The sequence below is a fragment of the Amblyomma americanum genome, chromosome 8, assembly GCF_052857255.1.
Source record: "Amblyomma americanum isolate KBUSLIRL-KWMA chromosome 8, ASM5285725v1, whole genome shotgun sequence".
NCBI classification, from domain to species: Eukaryota; Metazoa; Arthropoda; class Arachnida; order Ixodida; family Ixodidae; genus Amblyomma; species Amblyomma americanum.
Window position 1 is genome coordinate 35995881 of NC_135504.1, and position 23401 is coordinate 36019281.

General features: G+C 47.8%; 1 protein-coding gene across 1 annotated transcript in view; it reads left to right on the forward strand.

Moving 5' to 3' along the window:
* Positions 1-23142, forward strand: part of LOC144101344 (putative ATP-dependent RNA helicase DDX5) — a 31025-nt gene extending 7883 nt beyond the window's left edge. The window contains exons 4-16 of the mRNA XM_077634452.1: positions 1454-1550; positions 2621-2754; positions 3137-3202; positions 4185-4326; positions 4962-5209; positions 6527-6612; positions 9575-9620; positions 9707-9771; positions 10560-10621; positions 12635-12694; positions 14763-15011; positions 17482-17726; positions 17972-23142. Coding sequence (XP_077490578.1) covers positions 1454-1550; positions 2621-2754; positions 3137-3202; positions 4185-4326; positions 4962-5209; positions 6527-6612; positions 9575-9620; positions 9707-9771; positions 10560-10621; positions 12635-12694; positions 14763-15011; positions 17482-17726; positions 17972-18385 — 1914 coding nt within the window. The 3' untranslated portion in view covers positions 18386-23142. The remainder of the gene's footprint in view (positions 1-1453; positions 1551-2620; positions 2755-3136; positions 3203-4184; positions 4327-4961; positions 5210-6526; positions 6613-9574; positions 9621-9706; positions 9772-10559; positions 10622-12634; positions 12695-14762; positions 15012-17481; positions 17727-17971) is intronic.
* The last annotated feature ends 259 nt before the right edge of the window (positions 23143-23401 follow it).

The following is a 23401-nucleotide window of genomic DNA, read 5'->3' on the forward strand; positions in this document are numbered from 1 at the left end:
TATGGGTCTTGCATCCAGGAAGCAGAGATACAGACCATATATGTTTAAATAAAAATAAAACTAAGTTATGGGGTTTAATCTCCCGAAGTGAGACATAGGCTATGAGGGGCACAGTACTGGAGGGCTTTGGATTAATTTAGGCTGCCTGGGAATCTTCACCGTGCGCTGACATCGCGCAACTCATGGGTGCCTTTTGCGTTTTGCCTCCATTGAATTGTGGCCCAGGTCCTTCGGCTCATTAGCCAAGAGCCCTAACTATGAATTAATAGTAAATGTGCAAAGTTCTTTATGGAGGCTCCCCTACCAGCAAGATTGCAGTGCATGTGCTCTGGGCAGGTGCATGGCTGGGCGCACTTTCCTCCTGCTTCCAACTTGTTAGTGCCGCCTTGCTTTGCTCGTTAAGATGGGTCTGCTGTCTGGGCAGTGGCTGTTACTCGGGGCATGAGGAAAGGCATTCCTGCATAGGTTTATGCGCGTGATACATGTCCACATCATTGCATTTAATGTCTGTAGCTGCTGCCCTGCTAGGTTATAAAAGCAGTGAACCATAGTTTGCATTTGCTTACGTATTCAATCAAATTTTGTGTCCGCAGAGTCTATGAGGCTTTTGCTACCAATGCTTTTAAAAGTTCTGCATCATAGCCAGTCAGTTGTCAGGGCTTAGTATAATGGAACAAAGGAATGTAGTGGGCTCTGCTGGTAGTATGTTTCCTCAACTCAACCCACTGAACCCGCTGTAGGAACTACAAGCGAAAATGTTTCCATCGGGTTTCCATCATTTTACACGAGGTGTGCCATAGCACAGCTTGGTCCGTGCAGACTTGAATATTTAGTGCAGGCAGATTTTGTGCAGTTTACAATTCGTTTAGCGAGGATAGAATTTGGGTCATTTGCCACTCATGAATGAGGTATTTCACTTGTGGGGGGGACTGAGCCCTGCGCAGCAACATGCTTTTCCAGGGTGTGATGTTGATCTGTCAGGAGGGTTTATTCCATACACGGTACAGTTGCAGGTGGTAAAAAGTACAGCGCAACAAAAAAACACTTGTGAGAGACAGGACAGGCTGTAGTCAAGTTTTGTGCACCTGTTCAGCCTTTCTCCCTGTGTTGTAATTCTCGAATGCTCTGTATTTTAATTCCCGCTTGCACGATATAAACAAACTGGCCTAATAATGCATTATTTCAAATTTCCGATTGGTGGCATGTACATCTTGCCCATGCCTGTGTGAAGACACTTCTGCAAACACCCTTGCAGAGTTTCAGTAACACGAGATACTTCATTGTATCATTTTTAGGGGCCCGTAGTTGGAAGGGCTCTAGTAGCAGTGATGAGATTAGCGTGAGTCTTGGTGTTTTATATAGTCGAAAGCCGGCATTGTTCTTGAGCAGACCTGGCATTTTTGTATTTTTCTTGAGCTGACCTGGCATTTTTGTCTTTTGTTTCTGCTTGCAGGATGAGATTGAGCAACACAGGCGGCAACACGAGATGACCCTGAGGGGACGTGACCCCCCGCGACCCATACTAACCTTCCAAGAGGGGTGCTTCCCAGGTTAGGGACCTGAGCACTATCTTTTTATTCTCTTGGCATTGCATCTTTTTCTGGTAGCATCAAAAAGTATCGACGGTTTATTACCTTGATTGACTGGCTTGGTCTGTGGGCACTTCGCGTAAATTGAACAGTGCTCTTTTTAACCTTGGTATTTTTAGCAAATTATAGTAGACTCTAAGACAATAATAATTGTTTTTTTTTTGGGGAAAAGAAATGGCGCAGTATCTGTCTCATATATCGTTGTACACCTGAACGGCTCCATAAGGGAAGGGATAAAGGAGGGAGTGAAAGAAGAAAGGAAGAGGTGCCCTAGTGGAGGGCTCCGGAAAAATTTCGACCACCTGGGGATCTTTAACGTGCACTGACATCGCACAGCATGCGGGCGCCTTAGCGTTTTTCCTCCATAAATACGCAGCCGCCGCAGTCGGCTTCGAACCCGGGAACTCCGGATCAGTAGTCGAGCGCCCTAACCACTGAGCCACTGCGGCGGGTACTCTAAGACAAACTTGAATGGTCCGGGCAAATTGTTCATCTTATCAGAAGCGCCCTGAAAAGGGGTATACAGTAGTACCCAGCTGTTATGTTTCCGGCCCCTGTGTTTTCCGAGCTGCTACGTTTTTGTGAGTCAGTACTGTCCAAGCTCTCATAGAAAACCATGCAGTACAGACCCAGCTGTTACGTTGCAACTGTGGCAGCCTTCCCACTTGCGACGTCGCGAACGTCGCTTTGCGATAGCACTTTACTCCATGCTGGCATTTTGACAGCCCATGTTTAGTGCACACCGAACAGCATCGGCAGACCGGCCGAAGTGGAACGCTCAAATCTACCCACGGCTTCAGGCCGGTTGCGTCCACAGCGATGCCGAGCACACTTAAGATCCCTTGTCCTGGACCTGCAGTGGCTGTGAATTTCTCATCGCTATACAGAGTTCCCCGACACCCCCAACTGTTCTCACTCAGTATTTATCTGACTTTGCTCTGATAGAAGCTGTTGCAAATAGTGTTTGTTACACATTTCGCTCTGTCCTTTTACCTCCTCCGGTGGTGTTGACAGGTGCCCCTTTTTTGCAGATTACTGCATGCGGATGATCGAGGCCCAGAACTACAAGACCCCCACGGCCATCCAGTCACAGGGTTGGCCCATTGCTCTCAGTGGTCGTGACATGGTTGGCATTGCCCAGACTGGCTCTGGAAAGACCCTGGCTGTAAGCATTGCGTACATTTATGAGTATTTACGCGTATATTTGTACCCGTAATGTCAAGGCAACGTACTGATTAATAACCCGCTGACGCACTTTTGTTTTTAGTGGTGGTGCAATCAACTCTCAATAATTTGAATTAATGACTGTATTACACCTGTATTACACCAGAATTTGAGAATTGAAGTACATCCAACCACTCATAGTATATAAAGAAAAGGGACTGTATTGCATTCACATATTGCGCGCATTTAGGAAACAGAGTCGTAAACATTTCAGCGGTGGAAATTTGTGCTATTGTTGGCCCATTCTTTTTTTTTTTCTGTCTGCCTTTGCAATGCAGTTGGCAAGAGGTTTGATTGGGCTTCGTCCGCTTGCTCTCTTTCAGTACATCTTGCCAGCCATTGTGCACATCACCCACCAGCCATACCTCCAGCGTGGGGATGGTCCTGTGGTGAGTTGGCACGGAATTTCTAGCTGCTTGTTTATTTTTATTTATTTAGAAAATTGTAGTGCTTACAGTACACATAAGTGTGCATAAGTATAAATGTACTGCACACATAAGTGTACTGTAGTGCTTGTACACTTCTGTGATATGTTATACAACTTTTTGCCGGAGCTTGAGAAATTCTGCTGCAAAGAACAGGCTAAAATGCATGCCTTTGCTTTTTTTTTGTGACATCAAGGAATGCAATAAGGGAAAAATTTCTCTGCCTTTCGTAGAACTTGAGTTGTACGATTTTGAAGTTGGCACTCTAGAAATAGGAATTCAAACATTTCTTCCCATTTCTGAAGTAGCAACTTCAAAACCCCTTAACACCATTTTACCTTTATTGCATTCCTGATGTTACTGAAAAGTAATGGCACTCATTTCAGCAAGTTACCTGCAGCAAAATTTCTGAATAGCTTTGTGCAAAAAACTTGCATAACATACTGCACAAGTGCACAGATACTTGATTTGCATGAAATTAAATATGCGCTGAATCGACGTGCAAAAAGACACCTTCCCTGAAAATTTTCTAGGCGTGACTTCGGTAATATTGGATTGGATCGTAAAAAATTTATTTTGTCATTTAGAGCAGGACAGACGACGTACTAGATGGCCACCCGCCCATGGCCAGTGGTGACCTTGTTGGCCCACTCGACGACCTGTACTTGAATAAAACTTTTCTTAGGCCAGCTTCCCCACCCCCTCTTAAATTGAATTGGTCACATAACCGTGTCGATGATTTGGCCAATCAGCCATCGGTGATCTCAAAGGGAGGAGGAGATGGTCTGGCTGTAACGTGATGCCGTAGAAAAAGACAGGGAAACCACGTTGGACACTGTGTGCAACTGACTGGCATAAATGGCGTCACCCTAGGGTGACACCCTATAGTAGTGTGTCACCCTATCTGTTGAGGTTTCTTGAGCATGTCCCCGGATGGGTTTCGCAGGCTCTGGTCCTTGCTCCAACGCGCGAGCTGGCCCAGCAGATTCAGCAAGTGGCGTCTGACTTCGGCAAGGCGTCCCGGATCCGCAACACATGCGTCTTTGGCGGGGCCCCCAAGGGCGCACAGCTGCGGGACTTGGAGCGTGGTGAGTCAGGGCACACCAACGCTGCTGCAGTCATGCGGAGACATGTTTGCCCTAGGTTTTGGGGGGTATATGCGACTGGCATGTGTTCGTATCAACTGTGTATTTAAAATATGCATGTTTTTGTTTATATGATATTCCTCGAAAGCTTGCCTCCGCATGCTGGCAGCTCTAATTTGTTGGGTCGCCTAGATGTGAGCACCTAAACAGTTTGATTCGGCTGATGCGGATTGTGCTCGTCATTTGGCAGTGTCAAGTTTCTTACTTGCTTTATAGGCTTGAGTTCATGTAATGGCATTTTAGAAGGTGCCCACTCTCTGACATAGCAGCATGTTTAGTTTCGAAATAAAAGCATTCCCCCTTGAAGTAAGTGTAGTCTTTTTGTCAGCACCACTTAGCGATGCATACAAGTTGTTTCCATTGTGGTATCTATTTTAGTGCTAATGTTGTTTGTGGTTGACACTTGTTGGCAGCCATTGACGATCGCTTGCTGATGAAGTGCTTACAGTTTTCAGTGCTGATGGTGGTGGCTGTGTAGGATTTCCATGTATGCCTTTGCTCGAACTTTGTCACAGAGGGTTGTGGTTAGCTGTACTTTATGGGGAAGGCCCTGAGTGGTGGTGTGTCAATGTCAACAGGTGTCGAGATCTGCATTGCTACCCCGGGCCGCCTGATCGACTTCCTGGAGGCAGGCAAGGTGAACCTGCGGCGGTGCACATACCTGGTGTTGGACGAGGCGGACCGCATGCTGGACATGGGCTTTGAGCCCCAGATCCGTAAGATCGTGGAGCAGATCCGGCCAGACTGCCAGACACTCATGTGGAGCGCCACCTGGCCCAAGGAGGTGCGCTCTCTGGCCGAGGATTTTCTCAAGGACTATATCCAGGTAAGGGGGCTCTCGCTTGCCGCTTGGGAGTGCTTTTGTGCCAATTTGGGATTTTGAACATTGCTAATAGAACATGTTATAGCTGGTTGTCAATAATTCAAATTTAAACGGGGCAGAAAACGAAAGGGAGCTTTCTTAAAACACAGTCTGTTGTTGAGACAAGAGCGTCCCATTAGCATCCACAGTTAGAATGACATGGAAATTTGGGTAAAGCTAGTGGAGGGTTAAAGAGAGAGTTGGGATTAAGAAGAGGGTCTGGGGTTAAGAGGAGGGTCGGGGGTTAAGAGGAGGGTCGGGGGTTAAGAGGAGGGTCTGGGGTTAAGAGGAGGGTCCGGGGCGTTATGAGTTTGGTTGAGTGATTTTGAATCAGCGACAGCGAGTTGCATCTGTTAGTATCCTGCGAGTTACATAAGCTGTGTTGAAATTAATTGCATGCAACTGGGGGTAAAGTTTTCCAAAGAGATGTTCAAAAATGTATGTGCGGGCACGCACGTGTGTGTGCTGGATTGTGTGTGTGTGTGTGTGCATGCCGCGCTATAAGATGCAGGCAAGGTAAAAAAAAAGTAGGCAAATCATGGAAGTGGATGTTTTTATACTCCGTTTCATACATAGCAGGCAACGCTGCCAAAGCTGGTGCACCCGTTCACACAGGCAAAGTCCACGCCCAAAAAATAATTCATCGTTCAAACAAAGGGAGCACAGGCATATTTCATTGCAACAAATCTGATACTTTGACTGGCAACCTCCTGCACTTAGATTGACCTCTTGACACATTTTCATCCTGCAACTCGTCGAGAATTCAATAAGTAAGAATGATGTGGCGGTATGATATGCGGCTGGTAGGGTGAATCGCTGCAACTCCATCTGCGCCTAAAAAGTAGTTCACGCGCAGTGAAAATTACAGCCAGAGGACTCGAATGCTGAGCACCTCAGAGCTACGACAGCGATCTTCAATGCTACCTCTTCACTTTATATTGCTCTTTGTTTTCTTCCAAACACTAAGGCTTCAAAAAGAATGAATGATATGTGGCAGATTAATTGTGGTTTCGCGGACACACTGCTTCCACAGCCTTCGCAGCGTTGCCTGCTCTGTATGAAATGGGCTATATAGTCGGCACGCGTGCTTAATTGAGTGCATGCATCATTTGAAAAAGGCTTTCTGATGAGACAACCCCACTTTTTCAGTTTAATAGCGTGCCTTTTTGGAAGAGTTTGAAGGTAGCACGAGGTTTTTATGTCCCTTCCCTGTGGTTTTTGTAGTTTACTGTCAGGCTCTCACAGTGAAAGGCAAAAAAGCAAACAAAACTTGCTATGCAGGTGAACATTGGGGCACTGCAGCTCTGCGCCAATCACCGCATCGTCCAAATCGTCGACGTCTGCCAGGAGTCTGACAAGGAGAACAAGTGAGCGAATTTTGAACTAATGTTGTCTTTTTCTACTGCCGCATTGATGAGGCCAAATATTTGACTTTTTGTGGATTTATATGCAGAAATTTATCTTTGGTGGGCTACGTAACACGTTATAATGAAGTTAGTGTTGCAAAGGAAAACAATGACGGCGGCGATGATGATTAGCTACAGACTCAGGCACCATCCGTGGGTGGCATCTGAAAGTTCCTGTGCGTGTGCGCATTTCGAAGGCTATTCCCGCGTGGGTTGTGGAAAGTTTGAGTGCGGCCCTTAAACAGATTCTTTTTTTCTGCATATTTCCTTCGGGAAAACAGGATGCAGCCCTTACATGCGTTGTTACGGTATTTTCGTATGCCTCTCTTTTGTGCACCAATGCAGTGCAGAGAAGCCACCATGGTGGCAGAGTGTTGCTGCATTTCAGCTCTGTAACAGTGTGTTTGGCCCCTTTGAAATTTTGAACGTAGTAGCCATGAAATTGTGTTCAACCGGAAGAGAAATAATACAATTCTGTTGACATGTTTATTGCCCCTGATTGTGAGCGCGTGAACAGGGAACATGTCAGCGAGGTTTTACTGTATATCTTTAACGAGCACTGACATCGCACAGCACACGGGCGCCTTGGCGTTGTGTATCCATAAAAACGCAGATGCCGCGGTCGAGTTCCTGGTTTCAAATCTGACCACGGCAGCTGCGAGGAGGCAAAACGCTAAGGCGCCCGTGTGCTGCGCGATGTCAGTGCACGTTAAAGATCCCCAGGTGGTTGAAATTATTCTGGAGCCCTCCACTACGGCACCTCTTTCTTCCTTCCTCCTTTATCCCTTCCCTTAGGCGTGGTTCAGGTGTCCAATGATATATGAGACAGATACTGCGCCATATTCTTTCCCCAAAAAACCAATTACCGTATTTATTCGAATCTAGGCCGATAGTTTTTTCAAAAAAACGAGATGTAGAACTCTTATGTCGGCTTAGATTTGAGGATTTCGTTTCGAGGTTTCGTATTCGTAAAATACGAATAAATGTAGCACGCAGGTGGCGCCCCCACAAAACGCCAACGAAAGACAGCACTGTAGTCGTTGCTATCCGTAGCCGTTGCTATCCGTAGCCGATACTGATCAAAGCACACATGAGCACTGGCTGCCATTTTGGCCTTGTTCTGTTCTCGTGCGGTGGCGTGAGCACATTCGCAGCAGTGAAGTTTTCGTGCGTAGTTTTTATCACCAACACCATGGCACCAAACAGGCGGTGCCATTATAGTGCCGCCTTCAAGCGGAAAGTTATAGCCGCTGCAGAGCAGTCGTCAAATCTTCAAGCCGGGCGGGACTTCGGCGTGGATGAGAAGAATGTTCGCCGTTGGAGGGGGCAGCGTAACGAAATTTTTGCTTGCGCGGCAACGAGAACGGCTTTCACGGGCCCCAAGAAAGGCCGCCATCCAGAAGTGGAGGTAGCTCTGGCCAAGTTTGTGGAGACGCAGAGGTCAGCGGCACTTCCAGTGACCACGGAAGTGCTGCAAGCCAAAGCAAGAGAGCTGGCGAGAGAGCGAGGCGTCCCTCGGGAACTGTTCAAAGCCAGCCGGGGCTGGTTGCAGAAGTTCATGAAACGCTTTGGCTTCAGCCTCCGACGTCTCACGTCCATTTGTCAAAAGCTGCCGGGCGACTTCGAAGAGAAGCTGATCTCATTTCAGCGATTCGTAATAAGGAAGAGGATGGAGCACGGCTACGCCGTAGAACAAATGGGAAACGCTGACCAGACGCCGGTATGGTTTGACATGCCAGTGGCGTGCACCGTGAACGAAAAAGGTGCCAAGGAAGTGAAAGTGCGCTCGGCCGGATACGAAAAGCAGCGCATGACTGTAATGCTGGCCTGCACGGCGGATGGCCACAAGCTGCCGGCGTATATAATTTTTAAGAGGAAGACTCTACCAGCTCGGGAAGTGTTTCCAAGAAATGTGATCGTCCGCGCCAACGAAAATGGATGGATGGCGAGCGATATGGTTGAGCAGTGGATCAGAATGGTTTGGCAGCGGCGTCCAGGGGCCCTCTTGGCCAAACGTTCCCTCCTCGTCCTGGACTCTTACTGTGGACACCTCACTGACGGCGTAAAAGCTGCGCTTTCCGAATTCGGTACCGACGTCGCCATCATACCCGGCGGCATGACAGGCCAGCTGCAGCCTCTTGATGTGTGCCTCAATAAGCCTTTCAAGGATCGGCTGCGCAAGTACTACGTGGACTGGCTTAGTGAAGAGCGGCGCGAGCTTACACCAACAGGCCGAATAAAGCGCGCCTCACTGGGAGTTGTAGCCACTTGGATAGCTGCAGCCTGGGATGACATCCCAGAAAGCTTGGTTGCACGCTCATTCCGCAAGTGCTGCATCTCTAATGCACTTGACGGCAGTGAAGATAGTGCACTGTTCGAGGAGGCCAGCGATAAAGAAGTCAGCGATGATGATGACGAATGAGCGGGGGCTGATCCCGGGCTGGCGTTGCATGTGTCTCCTCGCCCAACGCCGCCTCTCCTCCTCCTCTTCTCTCAAAGCTCCTTTGGCAGCTTTTTTTTTTTTTCAACGGTCCCTCTCGGGGCCATCAATCACGCTTTGGCAGAGCATGCAGGCACGATGCTTCCCGCTGTGTCTCACTCGAGTTCCTCTCTCTACACCAAGTCGCCTATGCGCAGACACATGGTGCAGTCGTTTCGCGCCACGCACTTTCACGTGCGCGGCGACGTAAGAACAGTCGTGTCGCGTCATAAAAATAATTGTGATAATGAGGTATAAACAGTGTTGTTTTTTCGGCCGGCCTACAATCGAGGTAAGTTTTTTTTTTTTCTGTGGCCTTCAACTTTCGGGTCTCGGCTTAGAATCGTGGCCGGCCTAGATTCGAGTAAATACGGTATTATTATTATAAGTACATGGTGACAAATGCCCTTTTAAATGACTTTTTTACTTTCCTATCTGACGCAGATTGTTGGAACTGCATAAGGAAATCATTGGTGAACAAGACAACAAGGTAAGTTTTGATGGAGTGCTGGGAACTGCTGCGACTGCTGTTCTGAAAAGCAGCCTGAGAACTCTCCTCTGCTCCTGTGTGTGCAGACTCTGATCTTCGCCGAAACTAAGAAGAAAGTTGACGAGCTGACACGCAGGATGAGGCGAAACGGGTAAGCTTCATTTTCTTCCCTGGCCTTTTGTATTAAGCTTCTACCAGCTTTGTCAGGAAGGAAAAGTACACTTTACTGAATTTATTGAACATGGTAGGACCTTCTAAATCTGTTCAGCATGTCAGGACTTCAGTAGCTGTATAGTAGCTGTGGCATGGTTTCAGTCCCGGCCATGGCGGTCGCATTTCAATGGAGGTGAAATGATCGAGGCTCGTGTACTGTGCGAAGTTGGTGCACTTGAAAGAAGCCCAGGTGGCTGAAATTATTCGAAGCCTTCCACTGCAGCGTCCCTTTGGGATGCTTTGGGACGTTAAACCCCTTCAACATTATAAATGTTCATTAAGCAGCCCAGAAAAAATTTCGAGAAGTCCTTCTGCGCACATCACTGTTGATGAGCCATTCAGTTGTGGGTTTAAGCTGTTGTTATGGCTGCTGCTTTCTTGCTGCATGGCAAGACACCTGCCCAACACTTGCTGAAAATGCTTGCAACTTTTGACATTGCGCATGCATGTTGTCGTCTCCAACTCCTTCATTTCGTTGCTGTTGTTGGAGTGGCGAGGCTTGTTGTTCATTTCCACTGCGGCCAGATTGGTGGTGTTTAATTCACTGTCATTTTTAAGCAGTCCTTCTATGCACTGGATCCAGTTGGAAAGTCTGTTTGCTGCAACCAGTGCATTGACTGTGGTCAACACATCATGCCCCCCTCCCACTGTGTTCACCCTTCAGTCTGCTTTGCGGTGCACTGCTGACTTCATTGTTCCTCGTGCGTTTTCGTTTTCTTTCACAAGGTGGCCATCTATTTGCATTCACGGGGACAAGTCACAGTCTGAGCGGGACTGGGTGCTCAATGGTGAGTGGCACGCTCCGTTCTTGGTTCAAACGGTCTGAATTTCCGATTAAAAGAATGGAATCAAAATTTTTAGTTTTTCAGCTCTATGCGATGAGCAGTCAGTATTTAATCTATGTGTGGTCACAAGTGTAGGGCAGCAATTTGTGAATTAACGAGTTGCTAAACTAGCAATGAGTGACCTATACAATAATATCTGAATTATGAATTTGTGATGTAAGTGTCATTAAATTGATTGAGATATAGATTGACCTGTTATGGAGTTAACTATTAAAGTAATATTTAAATAAGAATTGACATTTGAAATATTTAATTTGAATTAATGTATTAATTATTTGGTTTTCTGAGAGGCGTGGCCATGTGTGGGATGACCTTTTGTCATATTACTGTGCCGCGTAAATATGCGTGTGCGCATCACAGATGTGTGCAGATGTCAGTATGCCTTCACTCTAATGTCAGTAGTCATGTTGCTGCTTGTTCCACGTAAAAAGTGCTGCTGGGGATGACTTGCTTTAGATCCTTTGTTTGTGGGTTTTATTCTGATCTGCAGTAAATGACTGCTTGTGCAATAGTCTTATGATTAGGCTGCAATCAAAATTGTGGCAGTAATCTTTGGATGATTCCAGCTGAATAGGCTGTTCTAAGGTTGCCTTACTTTTAAGTATATATTGTGATGAGGGTGTCTCGCAAGCCTGCTGACTCGGAGAGCCTGCTTGCGGAACCGTTTTCTTTAGTTTCGCATTCTGTGCCTTGCAATGCTTAAATAACATACTATATACTTCGGTAAGGGCCACACTTATTGTTTTTGCGGTTTTCATGGGGTGCAGCCGTTACACAAGACCACTATTTTTCCTTACAATTTTTCCGGCCATAGGAGAACTGATTATGCATCCCCCTTGTATGTAGCATGCATTTTTATCAAGAATTAGCACAGCCCCGGCTCACCCTTCAAATGCATAATGCATTAAAAGTGTGGATGATAGGACTTGCACCCGATGGCTGGCATGAATTATCTGTCTGGAGTAAAACAGGTTGCTAGATCACTTCTCTGGCAAGCGTTACGCGATTTTAAGTTAAGATCCTGCAAAAATTCAGTGCCCGGTGCCTTGGCAGACGGTGTGAGGTGGCCTTTGCCTTGTCTGCTCTTCTGCACGCTTTGCTCGTGAAGGCCTGGTGGAGGTCAGTTATATGTTCATTTTAATGTCAAGATTTTGTGTGATGGTAAACTGGTAGCAAGGTTAGACGTTTTACGATAAACTGACTAGGTTCCAAACAGATTCACCGCAGCTTCAATGCAATGCACACTAGGCCTAGCGACACTGGTTGAATGGTGCGCTTCCGCCGGCACCCGAGCTTGGCTGGCGGTGTCCCCATTCTAGATTTTGCACACCATCACGTTTCGTGCTTTCTGGTGAGAACGCCGATTTCGCAAGACGGGCTAGCAGGGCTGAGGCGCCCTTGTGTTCGCGGTTCCAGGTGGAGTCTGTGCATGGGACGATATGTCCTTGTTCTTACCGAGTGTCACAACCAGTTATTGTCTATTACCTCCCCAGTGGACTGTACCACATGGGCAAAAATAACGTACGCATGAAAGAGTTCTTTTAGCAGACAGTGCGGGGCGCAGCCATTACACAGGAGCAGCCCCTGCATGTGTACGGAAGCGTAAAAATAGTAAGTCTCTAGGTGGTGTTGTCTTTGACCTTGTCTATAAAAAAAAATGGTCTTGCCATATGCCGTTGGCTTCCAACAGCCAAGTTTGGTTTCGTGTACACAGTTAGATTTCAGATAATTGCACGTAACACTCGTCAAGGTGGGCTGTAAAATGAGAAAAATGGGGCCTGCTCACACAGTTTGCAAAAGTCAGACTGGCAGTGAGGTTTAGAAGTGAATACTATGTGAAACACACACAAAAAAAGCGGACGAGACTATCGCTGGAAAATGGGTGCTGCAAATGCTTCAAAATGTTGCTTGTTCAAAAGCTGACATCTCTTGCTGGGGCCTGCTTCCTGCGTGCAGAATTCCGTTCGGGCCGCTCTCCAATTCTGGTAGCCACTGATGTCGCAGCCCGTGGCCTTGGTAAGGAACTTAAGTGTTCTGTTTTCGTGCTTTTTCTTTCTTTTTCCTCGTCATTCTTTAATCTTTATATCATTTTATGTTTGAGTCTGTTTGCTTTTGATATGTTGGCACAAGTAGCGGCTAGGTTACAGCTCTTTTCAGCTAGTGAAATACTGGTAGCATATGTGGGAGGCTGTTGCGGTTTGAGTTTTAATGGTTCCGGTGCCAGTTCGGACACAGTGCAAGTAAATTGGTCTCAGTTGGCGAGACATTGTTCAACTGACAAGTGCCACACTGCCAAGTTGCTCAACGATAAAGTAAGTTAAACAGTCTTTTTTTGTTTTGTACAGCAAGACATTGTTATAGTCAGAGTAAGGCTATATTTGACATTTGAAGTATGACCCTGGCGACAGTAAAACTAGTGTCTCAAAATAAGCTGAGTGCTTTTGAAGATGGCATCTGGAAGGGCTTGTTTTTGCTATAAGAGCGGCAGAAAGTAGAGCAAATTAAATGGTTACTTTGAAGGGACACTTACTATCTTAGTCACAGGGTGCTTGCCACTACTTTGTTTTGTTTGCTTGTTTGTTTGCCTGCCACAATGATCACACTGCAAACAGCACTGACTGTTGTCGGCAGTCAGTGTTTGATCTTTTTCCACGCAACATTTAACACATGGTTGGTCTCCACTGCTGTGTTGGAGTAGGTGTCGAGAGCCCAATGCATGGAAGGAGGCGCGGCGGCGAATGTGGGGTGCTGTGGCCGGCGGTTGAAGGATGAAGAAAGGAAGATGGGGAATTTGCAACGACCAAGCGGGGCTTGACAAGCTGTTTGCTGCCCCCCACGGCTGCCTCACGTTTGCCATTGCAAGCCCAGTGGTGCTACGCTCGGATGGGGAGGTTTTTGGAGCAAGGGAGAATCGGTTGCTGGAAGGGTTTGAGCGGTTGCAGCATGTGCGGAAGTGTAGGAAGCTCGCAAGACGAACAAAAATGGTCGAAGGTTTTGCAGGTGCAAAGACTCTTCTTTGAAGACTGGTTTTTGGCAATGTTTTTTAAGCCGCAGATACCAACAGGTAGGGTTGGTGCTGGACTCATAACTTCACCTGTATGAAGATCCTGCTGGACTTCATCCGCCTTTTTAAACACATGCTCGTGAAACAGTACGCAGTCATGTACGTTGAAAGGGAAGCTCGGGGCAGGCTGGAGCCAAATGAACCTTTGTGAACAGCTTAAATCCAGTGTGTTCAGAACTGTGTTCAGGTGTTACAGCATGAGTTGATAGGATGCAACGAGGAATGGTCATTTATTTTTGACATGTGTGCAAATGTGCAAAACTCCTGTGGTCCACGAAGCTTTATCCAAATAGATTTTAATGTAGGGAAGTGAAGCAGGGAACACTGAACTGGAGTGAAAGTCAAAAGTTGAAGCAGGTAGGTTCAGAATCAAGGTCTGCATTATAGACTGAAGTCAGGCTTTTCTGTGAGTAGGCCGTATGGTTGTGTACCAAGAGCACAATCTGTGCAGTGCTTCAGCTGATGCAAAAGACTGCCATTGTGTCTGACAGGCAGCAGCATGAATAAATCTTTGAGTTGTAAAATATCAACACAATTCATAAGTTAGCTAGTTACGTATATTTGTTTCTGAAGATTGCAAAGATGGAACACATTAGGACTGTGCATAGCATGGCTTGATTGTAGTTTCTGGAATACAATGTGCATTTTATGGTCACAGTGTTTAGTGCAGTAACTGCAAACTGCTAAGTCAGGTGTGGGTAATTGATAGCTTCGAACCTTTTCATTTTCTTGATCTCTGAAGTGCTCATAGAATTGAGAGAAGCAAAATACTGAGATGGAAGGCAGCTGAAGAATGCTAGGAACAATCCAGGATGCATTTTGCAAAGTATTCGTGCTTATTTGCATCAAAATCTTCCTACATTGATTTGCACTGTCTGTTGCAATGAGTTTACAAAGTCCTGCATCAAGTGCGATGCCGTCTTGGTTGATAGAGCTCGGGGAGTTGTGCGGCCCTTGATTTTTTTTTTTTCTTGCTTTCTCTCACTCCTTCCCTGGCAATCTATTGGTCTGTGCGCGCAGACGTGGACGACATCCGGTTTGTCATCAACTACGACTACCCACACTGCTCGGAGGACTACATCCATCGCATTGGCCGGACGGCCCGCTCCAACAAGACTGGAACCGCGTACACCTTCTTCACCCCCAACAACATGAAGCAGGCCAAGGAGCTCATTGCCGTGCTCAAGGAGGCCAACCAGGCCGTCAATCCCAAGCTCTATGAGATGGCCAACTTGGCCAGGAGCAGCGCCTTTGGGGGCGGACGCAACAGTGTGTACTCCCTTTCCTGCGTTCCTTTTTGGAGAGTCAGCTGTTCTAGACGGACTCGGGTGTGCAGCATGTAGGGTTGTTTTGTCGCATTACAGGGTTTGTTTTGTCACATTACAGGGTTGTTTTGCCACGTTATAGGGTACTTTTGTCACGTTACACGGTTTTGTCGCATTATGGGGTCACATGACGCATTACAGGGTCGCATTGTTGCATTATGGCGTCGCATTGTTCCATTAGGGGTTTGCATTGTCGCGTTGTGGAGTTGGTTGCATTATGGAATGTTGCATTATGTCAGGCGCTGCATGCAGAATGCACAGTGGATGTTGGCTTTGACTGAACAGTAAATGCTGTAGATGAGTTACTCTGCAAGTGGCCTCACATGGACTCTTGCGACATGAAATTTTTTTACTTTGAATGATGCTGCTTGAAGTGTCTGTTAAGCATTTTGGCACGATTAGCTTGGGATTTGTCACCAAGAGGCTGATGTTTCTACCTCTGCGAGATTGTTTAAGAGGACATACTACTCATGCCCTGTTCGATGTGTTGTCGTAGCTCGACTCATACAGCACCACTTGTGAACGCGAAGGTAGTAAGCACAGTGTGCACTGGCAGCATGCTGTCTTCGACTTTACCAATCAAAATCAATCTGAATCAATTGGTTAATTGCCATCGGTCGGGAACCAAAATAAGAAAGAAATGTAGGTGAGATCACCGTGAATATGTTTACAGAAAGCCCCATTACTCGAACTCATATAAACACTGCGATATCTTCCGTAATCGCGCTGATAGCGAGACTACAGCAGCAGCCGCCGCCACCTCCGCCGTGGCTCGCGCAACGCCACTACGAGTGGGGTGGGGAGAGTGGGAGAGGCGCTGCCAATGCGGGTGCGCCGCAACTGAGCTAGAAAAGAGCACGCGCGGTTGCGCCGCCTCCGTAGACCGGCCGTGGAGGAGCATGCGTCCCGCATGTTCCCTCTCTGTCTGCCCGTCGCTGTTGCCCCCCCCCCCCCAGGAAACGCACTCTTCACCTTGCGTCGCTCCCCGCCGCGGTGGCTCAGTGGTTAGGGCGCTCGACTACTGATCCGGAGTTCCCGGGTTCGAACCCGACCGCGGCGGCTGCGTTTTTATGGAGGAAAAACGCTAAGGCGCCCGTGTGCTGTGCGATGTCAGTGCACGTTAAAGATCCCCAGGTGGTCGAAATTATTCCGGAGTCCTCCACTACGGCACCCCTCTCTTCCTTTCTTCTTTCACTCCATCCTTTATCCCTTCTATTACGGCGCTGTTCAGGTGTCCAAAGATATATGAGACAGATACTGCGCCATTTCCTTTCCCCCAAAAAACCAATTGCGTCGCTGGTGCTCTCCGCTGTCCCCGCTCCCGACGCGCGTGAGCTATTGGCGCCGGAATTACGCGAGCAACCGCACGGCGGCGATGGGCGCGCACTGCTAGTGCTGTTTCATTTTTGTTATGCCCCATGATTTTTCGCTCCTTCCGAGCATGAACTGTTGTAATGCCACGTGGTATCGCATTCCAAAAGCGAAAGCAACGGAGATGCGCTGACGGTGCTGGAGCACGAGGCGCTGTCTCAGCTGCGGCTCTTGACGTTCCTCTCACGTCAGTTGGTGTTTTATCATCGTGAAACTCTTCTGTCAAATTTCGTACCTGAGCACAAGCTAAACGATAGTTGGCTTAGGGAGTTCGTTATATCAAGGTCAACTGCCGCAACACCTTCGTTAAATGGAGGTCTCAAATACACATGCTTCAATGCAGGCGGTGTTGGGGAATTAAAAACTTCGTTACATCGAGGAATTTGCTATATGGAGGTTCGTCACATCCAGGTTTTACTTCAGAATTGGGGAAACTTGTATGCTGCGGCCACTTTGAATTTTTTCTCACCTCATTGAACTCTCTTGGTTTCCAGTTTTATGGAAAAGGGGAGGTTCTGCTGTTTCGCCGCTGCCATCACACACACACACACACACACACACACACACACACACACACACACACACACACAGGCAACGAAAACTGTGCAAAATTGCAGATGGCAGCACAATGCACCGTTCTTCTCTACTGCATGATGGAAAATCCGAAAAAAAAAAGGAAGTCATTGAAAATCCGTGATATCATTGGTCTCTGTGTGCTATGTAGCATCATAGCACCAATAGCACCCACAAATCTGTGAGGAAAGGCTAACCCCCAGAAGTGTGTTTAGGCCAGCTTCTTGAGTTACCCGAAGTTCGATCTATCAGATGTGACGGCTGATTTTTATGATGTAGTTGTACATTTTGCTATACATTTGCGTTATCTTTATATTGCTCAGAAATTATTTCAAATAAAGGGTAATTCAATCTAACTATGTTCGATACAGTCTAATTTGACTGTGTATTCTGAGGAGTAGCTTAACTCCTCTTAATAGACATGGTTGGTATTCCACTAGGAAGAAAGGTACAAGTTGTCTAAATTGCAGTCCGTCGTTTCCGAGCGCCCGGACAACCGCTGGCCAGCATTCAGAACGACAACAATGACAACAAGCAACGCAATGGCAACGGCTATGGAAACAACCGCGGATATGGTGGAGGCATCGGCAATGGGCCAGCTCAGATGCGCAACGGCCCAGGTGGTGGCGGATACCGTGGCGGAGGTGCCGGTGGAGCGCAGCAGAATGGATTCGGCGGCGGCAGGCCTATGCAGAATGGCTTTGGCCGGACTCAGGTGAGTTAAAAGTTGTGCTGTGTTGTGACAGGAGCACAATGCAGAAATGTAAATGCCAGTGCACACGAGTCTTATCCGATACGTTAACTTTTTTAACGTTAATGAGATTGCGAAGTTAACAAACATTAACACTTGCAGATTGTACAGTTTTCCAGTTCAAATTGCATTCTTCTGAGTTGTGAGTGTGACGTGTTGGCTGTCACTGCAGTTCGTCACCATCGCCACACTTGTGCCCTCTTGTGCAGATGCAAGGCAACGGTGGCCAGCCTGCCTACCAGCGCCCTCACCCGGCGGCGGCGGGCAACACCCAGAATGGCTACAGCCCGCCCAAGCCGGCAACATCAGGTGGTCTGGCAGGCAATGGGGCTAGCAACAATCCAGCTTCCGGATTGGCTGGTGGCTACAAGCCGGCTCAGCAGCCACAGCCGCGCCCATCACCCCCGAACAGCGCCATGATGCACCACCACCCGACGCAGTACGGGGCAGCTGCTGCCAGCTTCCGGGCCCAGGGCATGGCACCAGCGCCTCACGGCATGGCGCCCCAGCACTGCTACATGGCGCCTCAGCAGCAGGGGTCCATGTACGCCGGCGGCTATGGACAGTATGCGCAGAACGCGGCATACGTCCCGCCAAGCCTGTACTATCAGGTGCCAGCTTAATGCTGGCCCCCCACACTAGGTCTTGCTCGCGGGGGATAAAACAACAGGGGCGTTTGCTCTCTCTCTCTCTTTCTCTAGCTTTCCCTAACTTTTTTTTCTCACCCGCAGCGTCTCATGTTTGAGTGTTTGTTCTGCTAAGCCTTTTTTTTTTACTTTCCCCCTGCCCCACTGTGTACTGTACTACGCCTTTCCCCTCTCTGTACTCAAGGCAGTTGTAATGGTGTCTGGCTGTGTAGACTGACAGAAATGCAGTGCAGTCTGTTTTTTTTTTCCTTCTTCGGAGCTCGAGAGACTGGACAGACACAACAAATGTTTGCTGTAGCAAAGCTGTCTTTGCAGGCTGAGGCGTTGGTTGCAACAAGGTGCACAACATGTTACACCCGGTGGCACAACCAGTGTCTGGCTTCTGTTTTCTTTATTAATTATGTGCTGTGTCAGGAGCGAGGAGGAATCTCTTGAAATGTGCGTTAAGTCTGTGATTGGTCGGAGCGAAAAAGCGGAGTGGACATGCAAGAACGTGCGGAATGACATGCAAGGTTCACATCATCCTTGATGATCGTGGCACAGAGCTAGTGCGTAAAGCAGAGTGAATGAGAAACGGAGGGCCCATTGTTCGCATTCGAGCGTACTTTTGTGCTGGTTCTTGTGTGTACGGTCGCTCTATTTTTTTCTTCTTCTCTTTTTCATGGCTGTTTGCTGTCAGCATGTTTCTGCCCCCCTCGCTGTCATCGAAACTCCCCCTGGTATTTGTGGTTGTCAGGGAACATGCTTATTTAGAGGACTGTCTGTGATCTGTGGAAATGGGGAGCTTCAAATTGTCACTGCGCACTTTAGTTTTGCGAGGGTGATGAGACTTGGGGGGGAAAAAACAATGCTAGCCTCACCTTGTTTGTAATCTTAAAATTACAGCCGGTTTCGTTTTACTTGGCTTGGCAGTAAGTGCGCCCTGGTAATCTAAATTCTTTGTTGGAAACTGCTGGGTAAAAGCTTCTTGTTGGAAGCTTGGCATAAAGGGCTGTCGGCATAAAGTACTGTCTTAGGTGCAGCAAAAGGCAGATGCGATAGCGCAGATATGGAACACTGCCTAGAAGTGGGAAAGGGAATTCAGCAAAGGAGTCCAGCACTGCATTTCTTGTCATGGTCGTCGTTGGGCATCCCATTTTTCTCAGCATTTTCTGGCCATCGGCACCTGATTCCAAAGCAGGCCGGCTTCTTGTGTTTGTGTGCGTGTCCTGCTCTCTGTAATGTTCTCAAACAAGTTAGTGGACATTTTTTTGTCTTTTTTTCCGTGGTGTGTGTTGCGGTGGCCGCTTGGGATTTTGGCGGGTCTGTCGTGCCGCCACCTTCGAAAGGAAGGTTCGTCGTCATCAGTGTTCCTTTGCCGAATCGTTAGAAATCGGTCGAGTTCAGAGGTCCAGTATATTGAGGTGACAAAAAAGACTCGATGACACTGTACAAAGTTCACAGAAAGGAAGCGCGTCCTTTTTTTTTTAAATTATTCGCGGAGCTCCGTCCTGACAGGAACTCTCTCTCCTAGGGCTTCGCCTTGGCACGCTGTGATGAGGCTGTGTGGTGCGTGCATTTGAAGGTAGGCTTTTTCACTTCATAGAAAAAAATGGCAGCGCTGTCGACTTCACACACATGTACCACTTGTTTTTTCATGTCAATGGGGTAATAGTTTTCTGCAATGTGATGCTCTTTGAACTTGAAATGAAAGAGTTAATGATAATGATAGACTTTCTTTTTTTACATGTCCTGGAAAAGCGTTCTCTCCGGGCAGTCTCTCTAAGGAGACAAGAGCTCTGTTTGCCTCTTGTTGCATCGTGCACGTGCGGAGTTCGCTCGTTCTTGCATTTTGTTCTTCCCGGTGGCGAGTGGTGGCTAATATATATCTAAGAAGAGCTGCAACTCGCATCAAAGTGCAAGTTTAATTTCAGAATCCCACTACGCCACACAAATGCGGGGCGTGCGTCGCAGACATGCCGCAGGGTCGGCCGTGTCGCACACTTTGTGTGGCATCTGGCTTAGGCTGCAGTTCTGGCTGCCTCGTGGCAGCAGCAAATTGTGTTCATGAGAGGACGGCTGGCTTCGCCAGAATCTGTGGCTGTGAGCTCGGCTTTGGATTTGGCTGCTGTGCTCGTGAGCAGGCCAGAAGTCGTGCTGCAGTCTGAAAGCCAGCAGCACCACTAGGCATTCCCGAGCTTGCACTGCCAGCTTGGGATCCGAATTTTCGAGTTCGAATCTTTTTGTTTTTTCTCTTTCTCTGGAAAGTGACTCCAGATATGACTGTGATATCAAAAATAGGCTTTGTAGAGTTTTTCAAGGTTTTCAATTTCTGCAAGTCCTTGAACCAAATGGCAGCACCTTGTGCTGCAACTCTGCCCTGTGAAATGTGGCAGAAGCTTGTGGGTTTCACGACGTCTGTAGATAACGCAATCATCATAGTCTTTACAAAGTGCTGCGACCAAAATGCGCCTTTCAGGACGCGAGTCGAAGAAAGCTCCGATGTCTGTTGAGGTCAAATCGTCGGTTCCATCGTCAAGGGCTTTCAGGCGAGTTTGCACCCGCGAGAGCTTGCCCCCTCACAAGTGTTGTGTTTTTCTTTTTTTTTCCAGCGGAGAGCTGATGAAAACGTCTCCCTGAGAATCTTGGGAAGATGTCTCTGTTTGCAGAAGCAGAGTCTTGAAGTGAAAATTTTTTTTTGCTTCCTGTTTGAACGGGTAGACTTGGGAGGCTGTGTGTGGCTTCAGGCCTCGGCATTTTCATCATCAGTCTAGGAACTCTCGGTTCATCTGTCCATGGGGTTCCCAGCCGAAGGAGCCATGAGTCCACGGGCGTTTTTAGTGCAGACACGACTTCATCAAGCCTTCCGCCTTTGTGGCTTCGGGGTAGTGAGTCTTTCCCGGTTGGAGAGTGCACGTTGTGCTGTGGTCTTTCTTGTCATACTCTTCCACAGTCAGGAAGAAGCCCCATCGGCGACATGGTGCTGATGGGCGCAGCAGCAGACAAACCCAGTGTATAGACTTGCCCGCGGGCGCAACTAGGTGGTCACTTCCCGGTGCAAGTTAGGCATTGCTTGTGGGGGGTTAATCTTATTGGGGATGGGGTATGAAGACTTGCCCGAAGCACAGCTACATAGGAGGCTGGTGCTGGCGGGTTTGCTGTTCTCAGCTTGGGCTCTCAGTATTCATCAATCCATTGGAGGGAGACCACTCTCTTTTAATGTTGCCACAGCTGAAGCGTGGATTGCGAAAACACGGTGGCACCTCTGGTTGAACCAGTCTCTTTTTGTACAGATTGTGCCACCTGTCACGAGCTGCGAGATTTTTAAGTTCCTCTGGGGTGTTCGTTTTTGTTTCCTTGTTGAAAGTAGGCAAACTTGGGAGTTTGGTGAGAAGCATGCAGCCGCTCGTCAGTCCATCACCATTGTTCGGTTGCCTACTGTTCTTCGTCACGGGAGAGTTGCGTCGAGTGACCAAACCTCTTGTCACGCGTTTCGTCCTGTGACGTAAAAGAAATGCAAAAACCTCTGTCGCCTGAATCAGTCTGGCTCCAAGTGCGCGGACGGTTGTTTGGGAGGTTAGCAGCAGCAGCGGCCCCTCAGTGGCAGCCGGACACATTTACGCGTCATTTTCTCAGCGTTGGTCTTTTTCTCTCTCTGTCCGCTCAACCCCCCCTCCCTTTCTGCATTTTTGACAGACCGGTGCCCGTGCATCACATTATCTCGTGGTGTGTTATGTTGTCTTGTAATGCATTGCATTACCTCACGGCACGCGGCCCTGACCTATACGAAGCCTCCTTTTTAAGTTTTTTTTTAGCCGTCCACAGTTCATTTCTTTTATTGTTCATTGTGTCGTCGTCCGAGAGCATTTCTGCCTGTGATTTACACCGCCGGGGCAGCACCTTCATATAAGCACCTCTTTCTGTCCATTATTACTAGCCTCGATGTCGAAACCAAAAAAAAAATACAGCCAGTCCACCCTAGTGACGTTTTCAAGGGAGGCAGGACGCCATTCCGAGTTGAACGCAATCCTCGGTACTTGGTGCGTACTCCTTGAAACCGTGGACGTTGGCTGGGTTAAAAAGGAAAAAAAAAGAACTGCGAAAAAAAGGAAGTTCAGTGTCGTGCGTGCAAGTTTCTGGTCGTGTAGAATCAAGCCCTTGTATGGTTTTCACTACTGTTTATCTTCGTTGTCTTTGGGCAGAGCGCCAGTCACTCAACCTTTATTCTTCAGGAAACCTGTATTCCCTGCACGTTTGGAAGGGTGGCGCTGCCTAGTCTCGGCAGTTTTTTTTTGTTGTTCAAGTTACAGACCGCTTTTGCTTTCACTTTTTTTTTTTTTTTTTTTACGGGGAGCATTTTGTTGCTTGCTCCTGTCGTAGGTGTTCTTGCTTTTTCTCCTAGGTGCACAGATTGTAAGTGTGTGCATGTGTAAACGTAATCCGTTCCTATCTAGCGTAACTACTCGATGCCTCAAGCTGTGGTGGGGGAGGACACGGGTGTCTTGTCCGTGGCACCACGTACCATCGTCTACACACAAGTAAAAGTGGGCGAGAAGGGCGACATGGTGGGAGTTCTTGTACATACCTTGTATATAAGCGATTGTGTACCAAAGCTGCGCCACCAGGTTGTTGCTTCTCCACCGAGGGGAATAATTGCACTGGCTCGCTCTTGTCTCTCTCCGCGGAAGAACTGAGGCTCATATTTTGTCACGTTTAGAAGAGTTGTGGAGAAATAAAAAAAACTTGTGTAGCAACTCTGGATGTCTACTCCTGCATGTGTGTTTTATTAAAATGCAATCATGCATTCTAGGACTTCTGTGTCTGCACTTTGCGACAATCTCGCTAAACAGCTCACCTGGACCACAGGTGCATCATTACTGCAGGAAGTGTAGTTCGCAGCCACCGTGGTGGTTATAGTGGTCGGCTGCTGACCCGAAAGTCGTGCAAGTTCGATCAAGGCCGCGGCGGTCTAATTTCGATTGAGGTGAAATTCTAGAGGCCAGTGTACTGCAA